Source organism: Capsicum annuum, chromosome 5, assembly GCF_002878395.1.
Source record: "Capsicum annuum cultivar UCD-10X-F1 chromosome 5, UCD10Xv1.1, whole genome shotgun sequence".
Classification (NCBI taxonomy): Eukaryota; Viridiplantae; Streptophyta; class Magnoliopsida; order Solanales; family Solanaceae; genus Capsicum; species Capsicum annuum.
Genome location: NC_061115.1, coordinates 207388414 through 207405705, shown reverse-complemented (window position 1 = coordinate 207405705; position 17292 = coordinate 207388414). Strand labels below are relative to the sequence as shown.

The 17292-nt window shown below is 32.7% G+C and overlaps 1 protein-coding gene across 2 annotated transcripts; it reads left to right on the top strand.

Moving 5' to 3' along the window:
* The first annotated feature begins 7820 nt into the window (after positions 1 to 7820).
* On the top strand, positions 7821 to 16747 carry LOC107871144 (chalcone isomerase-like protein 2). 2 transcript variants are annotated; one of them, XM_016717952.2, is made up of 5 exons: positions 7821 to 7977; positions 8540 to 8626; positions 14868 to 15023; positions 15852 to 16078; positions 16460 to 16747. In XM_016717952.2, coding segments are annotated over exons 1-5 (633 nt in total). In that variant the 5' UTR covers positions 7821 to 7976; the 3' UTR covers positions 16622 to 16747. The 2 variants fall into 2 exon arrangements, with proteins under 2 accessions (XP_016573438.1, XP_016573440.1); XM_016717954.2 differs by lacking the exon at positions 7821 to 7977 and adding an exon at positions 8118 to 8270.
* The last annotated feature ends 545 nt before the right edge of the window (positions 16748 to 17292 follow it).

Here is a 17292-nt window from a genome sequence, read left to right as displayed (position 1 = left end):
CCATTACAAGTCTTTCATCTCCATGTTTATGCATTGTTAGATCCCGGAGCTCCACTTTCTTTTGTGACTCATTATATAGCCATCAACTTCGGTGTCAGTCCCAAAACTTTAGTAGAACCTTTCTTAGTATCTACCCTGTAGGTAAATCTATCATAGCTGGATGGGTATACAAAAATTGCCCGGTCATAGTATCTCAAAAAATCACTTCAATTGATCTTGTGGAGTTAGAGAAGACTAATTTTGATGTCGTTCTAAACATGGATTGACTCCACTCATCCTATGCCTCAGTTGAATATAGAAATAGAGTCGTTCAGTTTCAGTTTCCTAATGAACTAGTTATCGAATGGAAGGTAGTTCTTCAGTGCTTAGAGGTCAGATTATTTCCTCTATTAGAGCATGAAATATGGTATCCAAGGGGTGTATTTACCATCTTGTCTAAGTCAAAGACTCAAATTCTATGGCTCTGAGTCTTGAGTCAGTTCCAGTAGTAAATGAATTTTTAGATGTGCTCCCTGAAGATCTTCCCGGAGTTCCTCCCAAGAGGAAAATCAACTTCGGAATAGATCTCCTTTCCAATACCCAGTCTATCTCTACCCCCTTACAGAATGACTCCACTCGAGCTTAAGGAATTGAAGAAACAGTTGAAATATCTCTTATATAAGGGTCTCATCAGGCCTAGTATTTCTCTATGGGGCGCTCTAGTCCTGATCGTGTGTAATAAAGACGGTTCTCTCATAATGTGCATCAACTACCGTCAGTTGAATAATGTCACAATTAAGAATAAGTATCCTCTCCCCATAATTGATGACTTATTTGACCAACTTCAGGGTACCAGTTATTTCTCTAAGATAAACCTCAGATCCGACTATCATCAGCTTAGAGTCAGAGAATGTGACATTCTGAAGACAACCTTCAAAACTCGATATGGTCACTTTGAATTTCTAGTTATGTCTTTTGGACTAACAAATGCCCCTACAGCTTTTATGGACTTGATAAATTGGGTGTTCAAGCAGTGCTTGGACATGTTCATCATAGTATTCATTGATGATATCTTTGTCTGTTTCCGTAGTGAGAATGATCATGCAAATCATCTGAGGGTTATGTTGCGGACCCTTAGAGATTGTCAGTTATTCGTTAAGTTCAGTAAGTGTGAATTTTATCTAAGATCAGTAGCTTTTCTTAGCCATATAGTTTTCGGTGATGGCATTCGAGTTGACCCTCAAAAGACCGAAGCAGTAAAAACTGGCCTAGACCTATCTCTCCATCAGATATCAGTAGTTTCTTGTGTTTGGCTGGCTATTACAGGCGGTTTGTTAAAGGTTTTTATTCTATTACCTCCCATGTCTCGATTGAGTCAGAAGAAAGTCAAATTTCAGTGGTCATATTCTCGTCAGAATAGTTTTTAGGAGTTAAAGACTCGACTCACTTTCGCCCCAGTCTCAACTTTGCCAGATGGTTCAGATGGATTTGTAGTTTATTATGATGCTTATAGAGTTGATCTTGGTTGTGTGCTGATGCAGAAAAGCACGGTCATAGCCTACGCCTCTAGATGGCTTAAACCCCATGAAAGGAATTATCTAACCCATGATTTTGAGTTGAAAGCTATTGTATTCGCCTTGAAAATTTGGAGGCATTATCTTTATGGGGCTCATGTTGATGTGTTCACGAATCATAAGAGTTTGCAGTACGTGTTCATGCAGAAAGATCTAAATCTTCATCAAAGAAGGTGGCTTGAGTTGTTAAAGAATTACGATATGAGTGTGTTATATCATCTGGGCAAGGCCAATGTGGTGGTAGATGCACTTAGTAGGTTGTCTGTGGGTAGTGTTGCCCATGTAGAGGATGATAAAAAGAAGTTAGTTGGTGAGGTTCATAAGCTTGCTAGATTAGGTGTTCAGTTGGTTGATTCGGCTAAAGGTAGTATATGGGTTCTGAATGGTTCAGAATCTTCTTTGGTTGCTGAAGTAAAAGAAAAGCAAGACAAGGATCCTAGTTTAACTAAGTTGAAGGAGGTGGTTAGAGATCAGAAAGTAGAAGTTTTCTCTCAAGAGGGAGATGGTGTGCTCCGTTGTCAGGGCAGGTTATGCATTTCATGTGTTGATGGTTTGAGACACCGAATTCTAGCAGAAGTGCATAGTATGTGATACTCTATTCTTCTAGGGACCACTAAGATGTATCATGAATTATGATAAATCTATTAGTAGAGAGGTATGAAGAAAGATATTGCAGATTTTGTGGCTAAGTGTTCGAACTATCAACAGGTCAAAGTTGAGCATCGTCAGCATAATTCGATTTGGGTCGTTATAGATAAAATGACCAAATCAGCTCATTTATTGCCAGTTCATACGTCATATTCAACTGAGGATTATTCTAGAATCCATCTCAGAGAGATGGTTAAGTTGCACGGGATTTCATTGTCTATCATTTCAGATAGAGGTACTCAGTTTACCTCTCACTTTTGGAAGGCTTTTCAGAAGGGTCTTGGTACCCAAGTTTATCTCAGTACAACTTTTCATCCTCAGACAGATGGTCAGTAAGAACGGACCATTCAGACTTTAGAGAACATGTTGGGGGCCTGTGTTATTGACTTTAAAGGTAGTTAGGATGACCACTTACCTTTGATTGAGTTTGCTTACAACAATAGTTATCACTCAAGTATTCAGATGGCTCCGTTTGAGGCTCTCTATGAAAGGAGATGTAGATCTCCTATTGGTTGGTTTGAGGCAAGTGAGGCTGCGTTGATAGGGCCAAATTCAGTGTTTGAGGCAATAAAGAAGGTCCAGTTGATTTGGGAAAGGGTGAAGACATCCCAAAGCCGTCAGAAGTCTTATGCAGACGTGAGGAGAAGGGATCTTGAGTTTGAGGTTGGTGATTTAGTTTATTTGAATATTTCGCCTATGAAGGGAGTGAAGAGATTCGACAAGAAGGGGAAACTCAGTCCGGGCTATATTGGCCCGTATAGAATCTTGAACCGTTTTGCGAAGTAACTTATGAGCTTGTTGCCTGCAGATTTGGCATCAGTGCATCTGGTGTTTAATGTTTCCTTGTTAAAGAAATGTATCGATGATTCAGCTGTTGTTGTTCTTTTAGAAAGTATGGATGTTCGGAATAGTCTTTCCTATGAAGAAGTTCCTGTTGAGATCCTTGATCGTTAGATTTGTAGGCTAAGGAATAAAGAAGTTCCCTTGGTTAAAGTTCTATGGCAGAATCAGTCCATTGAGGGAGCTACTTGGGAAACAGAAGCAGATATGCGAACCAAGTACCCTCATTTTTTCTCCGCAAACTCAGATTCAGCTTGAGGTAACGATCTTCCTTAGATTAACTCCTTTTCATTCTCTGTTTCAGCTATATAACCATTCCCATGTCATTGCATGTATTTACGAAATCAGTTCAGTTCATGTATCATGCTTCAGACTCAGTTATGTAATCACGTTCCAGGTCATGCATGTTTAGTATATGATCTCAGTTGCCTTAGTATTCTCAGTCTAACCAGTTCATTCGAGGATGAATATTCCCAAGGGGAAGATATTGTAATATCCCATACAATTCTAAGCTCGTTTCGACTTCTAGTTGCAAGCTTAAAGAGTTCAAGACTTGAGATTTTTTCACTAAGTGTTGAGTACTTAGTCATTTTCAAGACCACTAAACTTCACAAATTTTATTTTGGCCTTTTCGACCTCGAGATGTTGATTTTTTGAGTTGATTCATATTCAGAGTTGTTAAAGGTACGTCTCGGAGAAGTTTTAGGATTTTCAAACGAGCGTAGGGGAGTGTTTGGGAAACAGAAGCAGAAGGCCCCCCGCAATAAACTCGCGGCGTGGGGCTTACTTTGCTGGACTAGGTGCCGCGGTGCAGGGCTTTCTCCACCAGACTGAAACCCGCGGAGTAGGGCTTGCTCCGCTGGACTAGGTATCGTGGCGCGGGGCTTGCTCCGCTGGACTAGGTGTCATGGCGCGGGGTGGGGCGGGGCTTGCTCCGATGGACTAGGGGTCGCAGCGTGCCAGTGCTATTTCGTCCAGCTCCTTGGTCATTAAACTAAGGGGAATTTGGGTCTTTTCCCTCAACCCAAGTCGTTCATAACACGAACGGTATCAATCATAGGGGCATTATTTGCCCCTTCCTCTCAAAATTACTCTCAAGAAATCCTTCTCCTTTCCCAAGAACAACATCCAAGCCCCTTTCTCAAGAAATAAAGAGTTCAAGCTTTCAAGTTCAAGAAACCCTCAAGAAATCTTCAAGGAACTAGCTATTGAGGTATGTGGGTATTCATTAATGGGTCTCTTTCACCCATTGAGCCCAAAAATCCTATTTTTACTTACAAGTATCAATCTTATCCTACTTTATGAAATTAATCCATGAATTTCATGCCAAATCAATTAAATTTATGTCTACAAGTGTTTCCATGTGAATTACGCTATTTTAGGTTTTGAATTGCAAATTTCCATGTCATAGTCCATTGATTTCATGTTAAATCCCTGAATTATGAATTGAGCCTTGTAATCATGTTGTTTTCTCATGTTTAAGACATTCCCATGTTCAAGTTCATGCTTCTCACTTGTTTTGGTGAAATGTTTATGCTTTGGGTCTTTGACTCATGACTTTCTATTATAGTTTTGAGTGTCAATATCACATTCTTATGATCACTCAGTGTTGGCAGGTTATGAACACCCGATACTTACGTGTTTTACATGATTTCAGATTTACAAGTAAAAAGTCAGTTAAGCCATGAATCTTTTCGTTATACTCGGATATTTATGATCATGATGAGCACTATCAGAAATAATTTTCAGTTAAACTTAGTTCAGTACCAGTGTTAGTTCAGTCGGGAGTAGGATTTAGCACTGAGCGAACTCAGGAATTAGGGGCTCACCCCAATACACATAGAGTGTGTAACTAATATCTTGCATTAATTATACACAACTAAAAAAATACTAAATAAAATACTAACAATACACAAAATTAATACATATATTATTCTTTTTAATATACTCTACCAAACGACCCATTACTATCTTTTAACTTTGCATTGAGTGAACCATATAACATATGTTTACTCGAAAAATTGAATGTGTCAAATGGTTATAGCATTTGGATCAAATGTATGGAATTGTGTACCTGTGGTTCCTTGACCAATATTTAGATTTTATCAAATTTAACCAAATGTTTAACCATTATTTCTGATAGAGCCTTAGTCAAGGAGAGTTGCTCGGCCCAATGTTCTTTAATTGGATTGCCCATATATCTAGGAGTCCAACCAAATTATTGAGAAAAATGTAATGCAATGTTTCAATATTTTTGATTGGTAAGTAAATATTTTTAAAGAACTTATAATGAAAATAAATAAAATAATGTCAGAGGTGTTCAATGAGACAACAAGGCCTAAAGTTGGTTGGTGAAAGACGTGGTGGTTATGCAACAAAGAGACGAAAGCAAATTTTGCCCTCTTTGTCTTTGAGCTAATTAATAAATATTGGACCATTCAACAACAATAATATATTTAGCAAGGTAAATCGAATTGGATTGAATTTGAGGATTACTGATTATATATTTTTGTTTCCAAATTTTGCAAAATGTAATTCGAATTTGACTCAAATAAGTTCAGATTAGATTTATTTTTTTTATGTTCGATTCAGATTAATTTAGGTAATTCAAATTTTTGATTTTGAATCTATAAGTTGAGTTGCTTATTCTTCTTAGAAAAATAAACATTCGAATAACATATTCGTATCAAATTGCCTTAATGATTTTTCATCGCCATCACATTCATCTAAAATCATGTCACACATAAAACATATTGACAATAACGACAACAACAACAAAAAAAACTAACTAGTAATCTTGACAATTAATAATTTCAAACATATTGGATTTATTAGTAATTAATATTGAATATATAGGTTGATGTCTAATAAGTTGAGTATATTTGACTTAGTACATTGGGTCGAGTCTAATACATCAACCATCTACTCAATATCCTTGTACGAGTCCACAATGACTACACGAGATGAACCTTGGTTTGGTGAATTGAAGTTGGCCTTAGGTGTAATAGGACTCCCAGTTACTGCACGTGATCGTATACTGAGGTGCTCCCCACCAGTTGTTGGAACGACGCAAGTCGGGCCAGATCTCGATTCAGAAAGATGAAGGGCCCAAAAGTCTAAATAGGGGTGAAAAATTCGATCTATGAGATTTCTTTTTCTCCTCGCTCTGATTATGGAAGAAGGAACCGAGAAGAAGGTATCAGCAACAACTGATTTTATTACGAGATAGCTCATGATGTTCATCTCGATCTATTATGCGCCTCTACATCTCGCATTGGGTAGACCTCATACAATAGGCCAAGTGATAGGGCCAAATATTAGGTATAAGAAATTGTAATTTTGGATATTCAAAAATTCAAAGTTCTAAATCTAGAATCCAATTTATAAAATTTAAATTAATAATATGAAAATCTAAAGTAAAAAATCCAAAATGTTTCGATTTCGATTCGAATTTTAGGTATATCCAAACTATTCACACCTTTAAGTACTAGTAAATTCAAGATGAAGTTATAATTAAAAGTTTTTAATTTTGGGCATTGCATAATATATATTTCTTACATTATCACGTCAAATTAACTTACAATAATATGTAGATATTCATAGCAACTTTGATATGATGATATTAAGAAATAAATACTAATTTGTTATAATTCATTAAATTAAACTGACCATATAAAAATTAGTTTGAATGTCATGAATACATATAATTTAAATCCTATAAATATTGACATAACCTGGAAATTTTACGTGCAAGTATGAACTAAGAGTACAAACAAATGTAGAGGAGAAAGAAAAGGAAAAATAAAAGCAGACAAACCATTGAAAATTATGGTGGAGTGATAAGTACATCTCTATTTTTAATTAGAGATTTCAGATTCGAGTTTTGCTATAAAGTCATCTTAGTAAAAAGCACTTTATTCTTAAAATAAAACTTTTGAGCGTGAATTCAAATCCAAGTCCCAAATTCCACTTCCATACCAATTAATGTCTGTTACATATATTATATTATCCAACAGACCAAACGACACTTAAAGATTCTGAATATTACAAATTCACACATTACTTTCCAAATACATGTGCCAAGCCCACCTTTTTTTAACAAAATAAATGTGTACTGGCATATTTTATATTAGAATTTTTCGATGCGAATCTAAATTATTCGAGTCCCATATTTCATTGGAATAGGTCCATTTCCATGTCAATATCTCCCACAAGTATTATCCTTATCCCACCGATCAAACTAACCTTTCTAAATATGACAAATTCACACCTTACTTTCCAAATACACGTGCCAAGCCTACCTTCTTTTAACAAAATAATTAATGTGTACTCATATTTTCTATAGTAGAATTTTCCGATGCGAATCTAAATTATTCGAGTCTCACATTTCACTAGGATAGGTCCATTTTCATATCAATACCTCTCACGATTATTATCCTTATCCCACCACTCAAACTAACCTTTCTAAATTTTTAAATTTACACCTTACTTTCCAAATACATGTGCCAAGCCTATCTTCTTTTAACAAAATAGATGTGTACTCATACCTTCTAAAGTAAAATTTTAAGATCTCAATCTAAATTAATCCAATCTCACATTTCACTATGATAGATTCATTTCCATGTCAATACCTCTCGAAAGTATTATTCTTATTCCACCGATCAAACTAACCATTCTAAATTTTAAAAATTCACACTTTACTTTCCAATTATACGTGTGCCATGCCTACCTTATTTAAACAAAATAAATGTGTACTCGTACCTAACTCAACTCCTATTGCTGGAAGGTAGATTGAGTGGTAGGTATAAATTCTACAAAAGAATATTTTTCTTATATCTACATATATTCCACATAAACTTTAAAAAACGACTAAATTTACTTTCAAATTATTAAGTCCACTCTCAAACTCTCCAAGTTTTCTCAATCAAGATCAATAGTAAGCTATATATTTTTTTGCTTTATTACTTTATTCCTTGTGTGTTGTAGTTTTTTTTTTTGGTTTAAAAAATCTGGTGTTCGGTACCCGCTTTTTAGGAGTCCGACTATATCCGAATTCGTCCCGCATCGGGCCCCATTTGGGGGGGAGAGCTCCCAACAGAGTGTTTGTCCATACCCAGGGTCGAACCCTCGACCTCTGAGTAGGTTGGGGCAGCCTCTTTCCGCTGCGTCATAGGGCTAAAGATTAACGGATAGACAAGCTTATTTCTTTTCCATATCATGAGTATTAGTGTAATTCTTGTTTTTTTTCTTATGCATAGGTTTATATTACTAGCCGTTGTTTCTATCGCTTTGATTATCATATTATTTTATTGTTATTATTGCTTCGTTTTTTCATCTTTTCTTGAGTCTAAGGGTGTAAGGTGTGCATATACACCACCTTTTCAGACCCTACTAATGACCTTCTACTGTTTTTTTATTGCTTACTTTTAAAAATTTTAAAAGAGAATCTTGATTAATTTCTTGTCCAAAATTTTTAACTTTTTATTTTTTTTTTGTAGTGGGAAAGAATGAAGTGATGGTGGATGAAATCCCTTTTCCTTCTGAATTCATGATGAGCACAAAGCCTTTACCTTTGATGGGCCATGGTAAAAAATGCTTTTAACACATCTTCTTGATTTTATGTCTTCATTTTAGTACTGTTGCATGGCCATTATCTTATCTTGGGTGATCATAGTAAAATTAAAGAATCCGGTTATATTATGTAAATTTAGAATTTTAAGTTTATGAATTCTGAGTTATAGAATAAATAGCTTATTAAATTTTGAAAAGTTTATTTATACATATTAAGTAAGTAGATTGCTTGCCACTCTAACACAAAAATTCAGTCAAAATTATTGAATTTTGAGGAACTAGGAGCTGGAATTTGATTATGTACTTGTTTGAATTCTTAAAATGACAGATCTTTGTAAAATTTTGTTTTTTTTTATTGAAAGGGAACTATTTTTTTTGTTTAGTGAACATGTCCTTTTTTTTCTTTTTGTTGTGGTTAGTTGAAGATAATTATATAAAACTAACTAGCATTACATATTTTGAGCATCAGATCATATAATCGGGCCTGTGAAAATGATTAATCAATGATCTCACATTAGAATCTAACTATAGAAAATTTTGTGAAAATTATCTTATTAGATTGTTTATTACAAGTTATAGCAATAATTTTTATTAATTACTAGACTAAAGAAATAATTGCAACTTATAGCAACTTTTTTTTAAAAAAAATTCTTAAATATTCAAAAATCATTTTTTAAAATATTTAATGTTCATATTATTTCCGTATTTATAGCATGTAATATTTATCACTCTTCATTAAATCTTTTTATAATTATGGCAAGTTATATTTTTGGGATAATACCCACGAAAATACCTGAAGTTTAATCAAATTTCCAGTGGAGCATATTGAACTTTGCGGGGGTCCTATTACCCCCCTATATTTTTTAAATTGGAATTAATTCCCCCCACCCCCCTCCCGAACTTTTTTAAAGTGGAATTAACCCCCCCTCAAAACGTATCCCAGTTTTTTTCGGTTGGAAGTGCAGTGCACACGCCGTTTCTTCTCCATTTTATCACTTTTCAACATTTTTTCACAATTACAACCATATTAAATATTTCAAATGATTCCATTGAGTTTATGAAGAAAGTTTTTTCAAATAATTGAATGGAATCTTTCATTAATTTTTCATTGAAATTCGGAAGATTCAATTAGCGAGTTCCATTAATGGAAGATTCAATGGAACTCGCTAATTAAATGGAACTCGCTAATTAATGGAACTCAAAAGATTCGAAAAATTTAATTTCATGATTCAATTTCCATTAATGGAACTCGGAAGATTCGAAAATTTTAATTTCATATATGAAGTTATTCAATCTTCCGTTAATGGAACTCGGAAGATTTGAAAATTTTAATTTCATGTATGAAGCTATTCAATCTCCCGTTAATGGAATTCGGAAGATTCAATTTCATTAATGGAACTCGAAATTAAATTAGCGAGTTTCCGAGTTTGAATCTTTCGAATCATCCATTGAGTTTCAATTAGCGAGTTCCATTAAATTATAACCATTGAGTTCCATTAAATTTCAATTCAACAATGGAGCAACCATTGTTGATGAAAAGAAAGAAAGAAAGAAAGAAAGAAAGAAAGAAAGAAGAAAGACGAATGGAAAAAGAAATAAAAATATAAAACTTTAAATAATTATAAAATTAAGGGGCTGTTTGGTAGAAAAAAAGAGTTTAAAACATTTTTAACACTGTTCACGCGCTCAGTGCGCGTGAATCACACGCAGTGTACCAAGTAGCAGATATATGCCATTAAAATACGAAAAAAAAAAGTCTGGGGGGTAATAGGACCCCAGGAAAGCTCAGTATGCTCAACTGGTAATCCGATCAAACTTCAGGTATTTTCATGGGTATTATCCCTATATTTTTGGTATTAATGATTTTTGACTTATCATAATTAAGTTTCAAAGTTTGTTCATAATTTAAGGAGTCAAATATAGTAAAAATATATTTTTTTACATTGATACTTGATTTTTGATTTTTTTATTTACTTTAATAATTAACTTACTTTCTACATTTTATAACGTTATATAGTGTTTCTTTACCGATAAAACTCTTCACTCTTTACAATATTTTTTTTTCATCGTCTTTTTCTCTCCTTTTGATTCTCATGCGTATGAAGTTGGGTTTCCCAATATTCCCTCATTCGTTTGGATTTTGCAACAATCACTCATACACTTAGATTAAGAGTTCTTCAATTTAGTTTGCATTTTTTGTTTCTTGAAATATGTCAGAGAAATGCAAATTTGATTCTATTCCTAATAAAAAAATCCCTAAATTAATACAAGAAAATAGTCAGGTTATTCTATCTAGACCCTTATTATTAAGTTCATGTTAATATGTATATGATTTGATCATCTTATATTATCTTTTTGCAACAGTAATTATTGCATTCAAATTAATTATAACATATCATATTGGACATTATAAAGATAACTTATATACAGTAGATGACATTATAACAATAAAAGATATGTTAATGGATATTAGAGAAAATATTGAACAATCAATTATTTGTGTTGATAACAACATAAATAAGGATTTGAATGAATATCGGAATCTTTCATAAGAATAATATAGTGAAAATTATCTTGTATATACTTTATTACACCGTTTCATGTATGAAATTTGTATAAAATCAGTATTAAATGAGTATAATGATTACAGAAGTTGGTATAGAAATTGATTTTCACCAAATACTATACGTTATTATTTATTTTAGTGTATGAAATAAATATACAAGCTTGTATTTTTTGAATTATTTCGTGTATGAAACCTGTATAATATCAATATTACGTTCAAGGTATATATAAAATAGTTTCTTACATGTTATGTTTACATGGAATGAATATAATGTAATCGTGATATTCAATTAAGAAGATATACTACAGATTATAAATTGAATGGAATCAGTTTATAAAGTGTTTTCTTACATGTCACATTTGTATGAAATAGTTACATAAATCTATATTTATGGATTGTGATACAATTTAGGTGATATCAATTTATATACTTATTCCATACACTATGTGCTTATCTTTTTGAATCAAGATTCTATCTCATCTACTTTTGTATTAAATTAAGATTTAATGAACACTGTCATCTTTCATACTGAAAAAAATAATCAAGATTTATAAAGAAAAATTGCAGTACATCTAGTTGATACAAATTTAATTTATATTCAATTTATTCAACGATGTGAAATACGGAACAACTGTTAAATTAGCATAACACTGAATAGAAAATTGCTTAAATATCAAAACTAAACTTTGTTTATACCAACAATCATAGAAAGACAACAATAATGAGCATAAAAAAATAGGGAAAAGGCATCATTTCCACCCCATACTATACAAGAAAAGTCTAAGCCACACTTAAATTATATAAGTGACTTATTACACACCTTAACTATATAAAAGTGATATTATTACCTCCCCGCGACCCCCATTCTAAGGCGCGTGTGTTACACTTATTTTAGGTGCATCCAACCTATTAAATAACAATAGTAAACAGCTAAAAACATTAAGGAAATAGGCATCGTTTCCATCCCAAACTATAGTCGAAAAGTCGAATCCATACCTAAACTATATAAGTGACATATTACACACCTTAACTGTAAAAAAGTGATACTTTTTACTGACGTGGTGCTGACGTGGCAGCGCGTGTAAAACACTACACCACATGCAAGTGGTGGTAGCCTAACAAGGTGTAAATAGTTTTACTTTTTTATAGTTTAGGTGTGTAATAGGTCACTAGTATAGTTTAGGTGTGACTTCGACTTTTTGGGTATAGTTTGGGGTGAAAACGATGTCTTTTCCCTAAAAAAATATTAAAATACAATATCCATGTCGATGTATGCATTATTTTTTAAGGACAATTGAACTAGCAATGTCTCTCAAAATCTTCGGGCCACCGAATCTACTCGTAACATTGTCAGTCACATCATTTTCACTTATCGCACCATCATCTTGCTTTTGTTCTTTGAAGTTGTATCTATCCTCAACTGTATTGCAATTGCCTTTACTAATCCTTTATAGTTTGTATTTGCATCATACATAATCCCGTCAATATCAAAGTCCCTAGGTATACCTGTTTCAACAACTATTAGATAATTCTTGCTTTGATCATGCAACCGATAAACATATAGTAACAAATTTTACAAAATTCAACATTTTATCAATAACAATTTTAAGAAAAACATAAAAAAAAAAAAAACAATTCTTTAAATACTTTTTATTTCAAAATATCAATTTGTTAAATAATGTAACATACCTAACGAATTTCATCTCCCTCCATGACGTATTATGATTAAATGTAAATAATCAACATTCATATTTTAATAACACAACAATAACTTATGTTTGCTTTTCTTTTTAAAAAAAATCTCAAAAGTTGCATAAAACAAAAAAAAATATGAAATTGATTTACTGGAACAGTAAAATCATATTGAAAAAAAGATAAACGTATATAAAGATGGAAACTCTTAATGGAGACATTAAAATAGGAGGAAAAATAAAGGTTAGAGAGATTTTGGGATGAGATTGATATCAATTATTAAGGTTAACTACATTTAAGGAAGGAATATTGTGGATTAGTTATATTAAATTTTTATTTTTATTTTCTGTAATTATTTTGATATGCTTTTTTTAAAAAAACGAAAAATACATTTTTAAGTATTTTTTTAAATGAAAGTTGCTATAACTTGAAAACTAAAAAGAGTTGCTATAACTTGTAATAAACAATCTAATAAGTTTATTTAGTTAATTTTTCCAAAAAAATTTTGATTGGAAGCCTAGTCGGGTCCCAAAGACTTTTTGGTAGGAAGCATGCGATCCAAATTAGTTAGGTCCAATGCTGATATAAGAAATTGAATAGGAAATCAAAAAAATGAGGAAGATTAATAAATATCTCTGTGTGAATATTAAATTTTTAATAAATATTAAGACGAAATACATAAGCAGCCCCTTGAATTTGTTGTTTTTTTTTATTTAGACACATCCATTAGGTCGTCTTCCCATTGAACCTCTAAACCTATTATAAAGTGTGTTTATTAAGCACATTCTACTGACGTGGCATAGTAAATGCAACTCACTCATTTTAGACGCGAGAGAGATATTTTTCTTAAATTTTCTCACTGTCAATCTTTCTCCTATCAGCACCTTCTCGCCATTACCCTCAACACGCTCACAACCCTCTCTCATTCACCTCTAGAGGAGGTCCTCTTCCTTAACTTTAGCTGCTATTGCCAGAAGAGAAAAAAAATGAACAAGTAGTATTAATTAAAGCAACATCAATACAGTGGAGTGAATTCTTTTTTTTTTTTTTTTTTGAAAAAAAGTACTGCAGTGCATGATTGAGCAGAACTTATGAATAAATTTGTTAAGATAATTAATCATGAAGTTCTACTTATTTAATTTTTTGATAGTTTTAAATTTTAGAAACGTTTGTTATGAGTAACAAAGAGAGAAAGAGGAAGAAAAAATGTTATTGTTAATGGTGAAACTTAGGTTAAAAGTTGGCCATTTGTAGGGGGCAAGGAGAAAACATAACAGAAGGTGTAAAAAAAAAAAAAAAAAAAAAAATTGTAAAAAATAAATATAAAATAGAAAAGTATTCAAATGAATTCTTAAAGGTAAAAGAATTTTAAGACCATTGATCCAATTTCAACTTTAAGTTTGTTTAAAAGAAATAACGGGAGAAAATTAATGATAGCATTAATGATGGAATTTGGTTTGCAGTGAGGAGGGGCCGAGAAGAAGACACTGGTAAAGGGGTTGGAGGTGGGGTTTGGGGGTGGGGGTGGGCGGAGGATTTCTAATAAAAGAAAATATAATTTATTTTTTAGTTTGCCACATGTCGCTTTATGATTCACTTTTTTTGTCATGTCACGAAGTGTGAAAGTCACATGCATTAATTTCTAAGGGTGTCAGTAGAGTGTCTATCTTGAATGTACATTAGGTGTTGTAAAGGCAACGCAACGCAACGCATATAATTGAGGTATCAAAATGAAAAAAATTAAAAAGTTCAAAGAGCCGCTTATGTATTTTGTCAAATATTAAAGTTTTCGCTCATAAATCCAAAAGCTTAATAAGTACAATGTGAGTATTAGAAAGAGTGTCATTATTCTCTCTATGTACATATGTTATGTAACTCTCATACAGTGACTATATAGAACTTTTTGCATTATTTTAGTGCATTTTATCATGTCATACCTAGCAGAGTAATTATTTTTCAGGTTACTAATCCCATTTGGTTCCAAATTATTTTGTCAGGAATAACTGACATAGAGATACACTTTCTCCAAATTAAATTCACTGCAATTGGAGTTTACTTGGATCCAGAAATTGTGACTCATTTGCAGCAATGGAAGGGCAAAACGGGAGCAGAGTTAACTGAAAATGATGAATTCTTTGAGGCTATTGTTAACGGTAACTAAATCCTTTTTCTTGTTTTGATACAATTGCTTACCTCATAGGCTCATACTCTCTCTGTTCTATTCATTTTTATTTATCACTTTTTGACATGACATATCTATTAAAAAAATAATGATTAGTATAGTGATTTTATCATATTACTGTTATTAATTAATGTTAGTAAGAGGTATTGGAAAATGTTTTGGTGAATAAGTAATTAATTTTAAAGATAAAACATGAAAAAAGAATTTGTTATTCCTGATTGTCAAAAATGATAAATAGAATGAAAATCAAATTAAGAAAATAATGATAAATGAAAGCGAACAGTTATCAATATGTTAAAATCTCCTAACTCCTTAGGAGTTTCATATTTAAATTACTATAGGATATCCCTCTTGCCCCTTATATAATAATTCTCTTTAGACTAAAATTCTCTAGTTTAATTAGTGGTATAAAGTTAGGAATAACTTGTGGAGAGACAAAATAAAGCAATGAAACAAGTTTTAGCTCATGGCATTTCATAGGGGTTTCTGTGAGCACCCAATTATTTCTATATGAAATTCCCAAAATGATAATAGTTTGGGGTGGGGGTGGCGGATTCAATCAAATGAATTTCCACGTGTAGTCGTGTACCGCCCATTTGGAACTCTTTAGAAGAGCCAGCTTCTTAAATGTGATGTTCACCTAGCATGTCATACTTTAGGGAATATTTAATATGAGTCCAGGGGTATTATGAAACTCCCAAAAATGTTGATAATTTAGTTTGTTCTAAAACCTATTTACTCTATTCAAAAAAGTAAATACCAAAGAGTATTTAACAAGTTTCAATGTTATAAATTGCAGCTCCAGTTGATAAGTTGTTGAGAGTAGTTGTGATTAAAGAGATCAAAGGTTCACAATATGGAGTGCAGCTAGAGAGCGCTATACGCGATCGCTTAGCAAAAGTTGATAAATATGAAGAAGATGAAGAAGAAGCGCTCGAAAAAATTGTTGAATTTTTTCAGTCTAAGTATTTCAAGAAAGATTCAGTAATAACATATTCTTTCCCAGCTACTTCTGGGAGTGCAAAGGTAACTTTTTTTTCACGAATGAATATTATATGATTAAAGATGTAAATATAAGAGTTGAAGGTCAAAAACATATCTGAAGTATCATGTTTTTGTGAGTTATTTATCTGAACTATCAGATGTTCACTTTCCATACTTGAACTATCGTCAACTGTTTATTAAAATACACTTCAACTATCAGCTGTTTCCTTTTCTTACTTGAAATAACACCATCGTTCAGGTTCGATAAATGTTTGGTGATAGTTTAGATAGGAAACTAGCACATCTGATGGTTTGAGGATGAAACTCAAAAAATTGAAATACCGTAGGTGTGTTTTTATCCCTTCACTCGAAGTATAAATCATATCGTCATTTTCTGATGTTTGGTTACGACATTTTTAACAGATATCGTTCGCGATAGAAGGTAAGGAAGATTCTGAAATTGAAGTGGAAAATGCAAATGTTGTAGAGATGATGAAGAAATGGTACTTGGGAGGAAGCAGGGGAGTGTCACCTACAACTATTTCTTCCTTGGCCAACAATATTTCAATTGAATTGTCTAAATAAAAGACATCATGTTTATGTTTGTTATCTTGATTTGTTGTTTTGGTTATGTTGGGTTTTGCATTTAGACTATGGAGACCTTTGGTTTCAAGATTTTTGTTTGAAACTAATAAATTAGAAGTTCATTTAGGTTGTTTGCAACAATTTTTTATCATGTTTTCCATTTAATTAGTTTCTAGAAATTGTTTAAGGGAGTTTATTTTTTTGTAATAACGACATGTGATTGGTCCGGAGGAAAATATCTTGGAAAAGAAAATGTTTTCTTGAGTGTTTTGTAAGTTGAAAAAAAAAATGATGTCCCCTGAACACTTACGTAATTTAATTTGGGCAAATTTTATGAGGGTAGAGTGGCATGGCTGAAAATGGCAAATTTTATGAGGGTAGAGTGGCATGGCTGAAAATGGTGGGGGCGGGCGGGCCGGGAGGAGGGATGTGGGGTGACTAGGGGTGTACAGACCAAACCGTCAAGTCAAATCAAATCGAAGAATTAAACCAAACAGAGAAAAAAACCGACTTATGGTTTGGTTTGGTTTGGTTGGTTTGGCGTTTGAAAAAAAATCGATCATTCTTGGTTTGGTTTGGTGTTAACAAAAAAAAAGTCAAACCAAACCCAAATCAAACCGACATAATATATATATATGTGTGTGTGTATGTGTGTGTGTATATATATATAT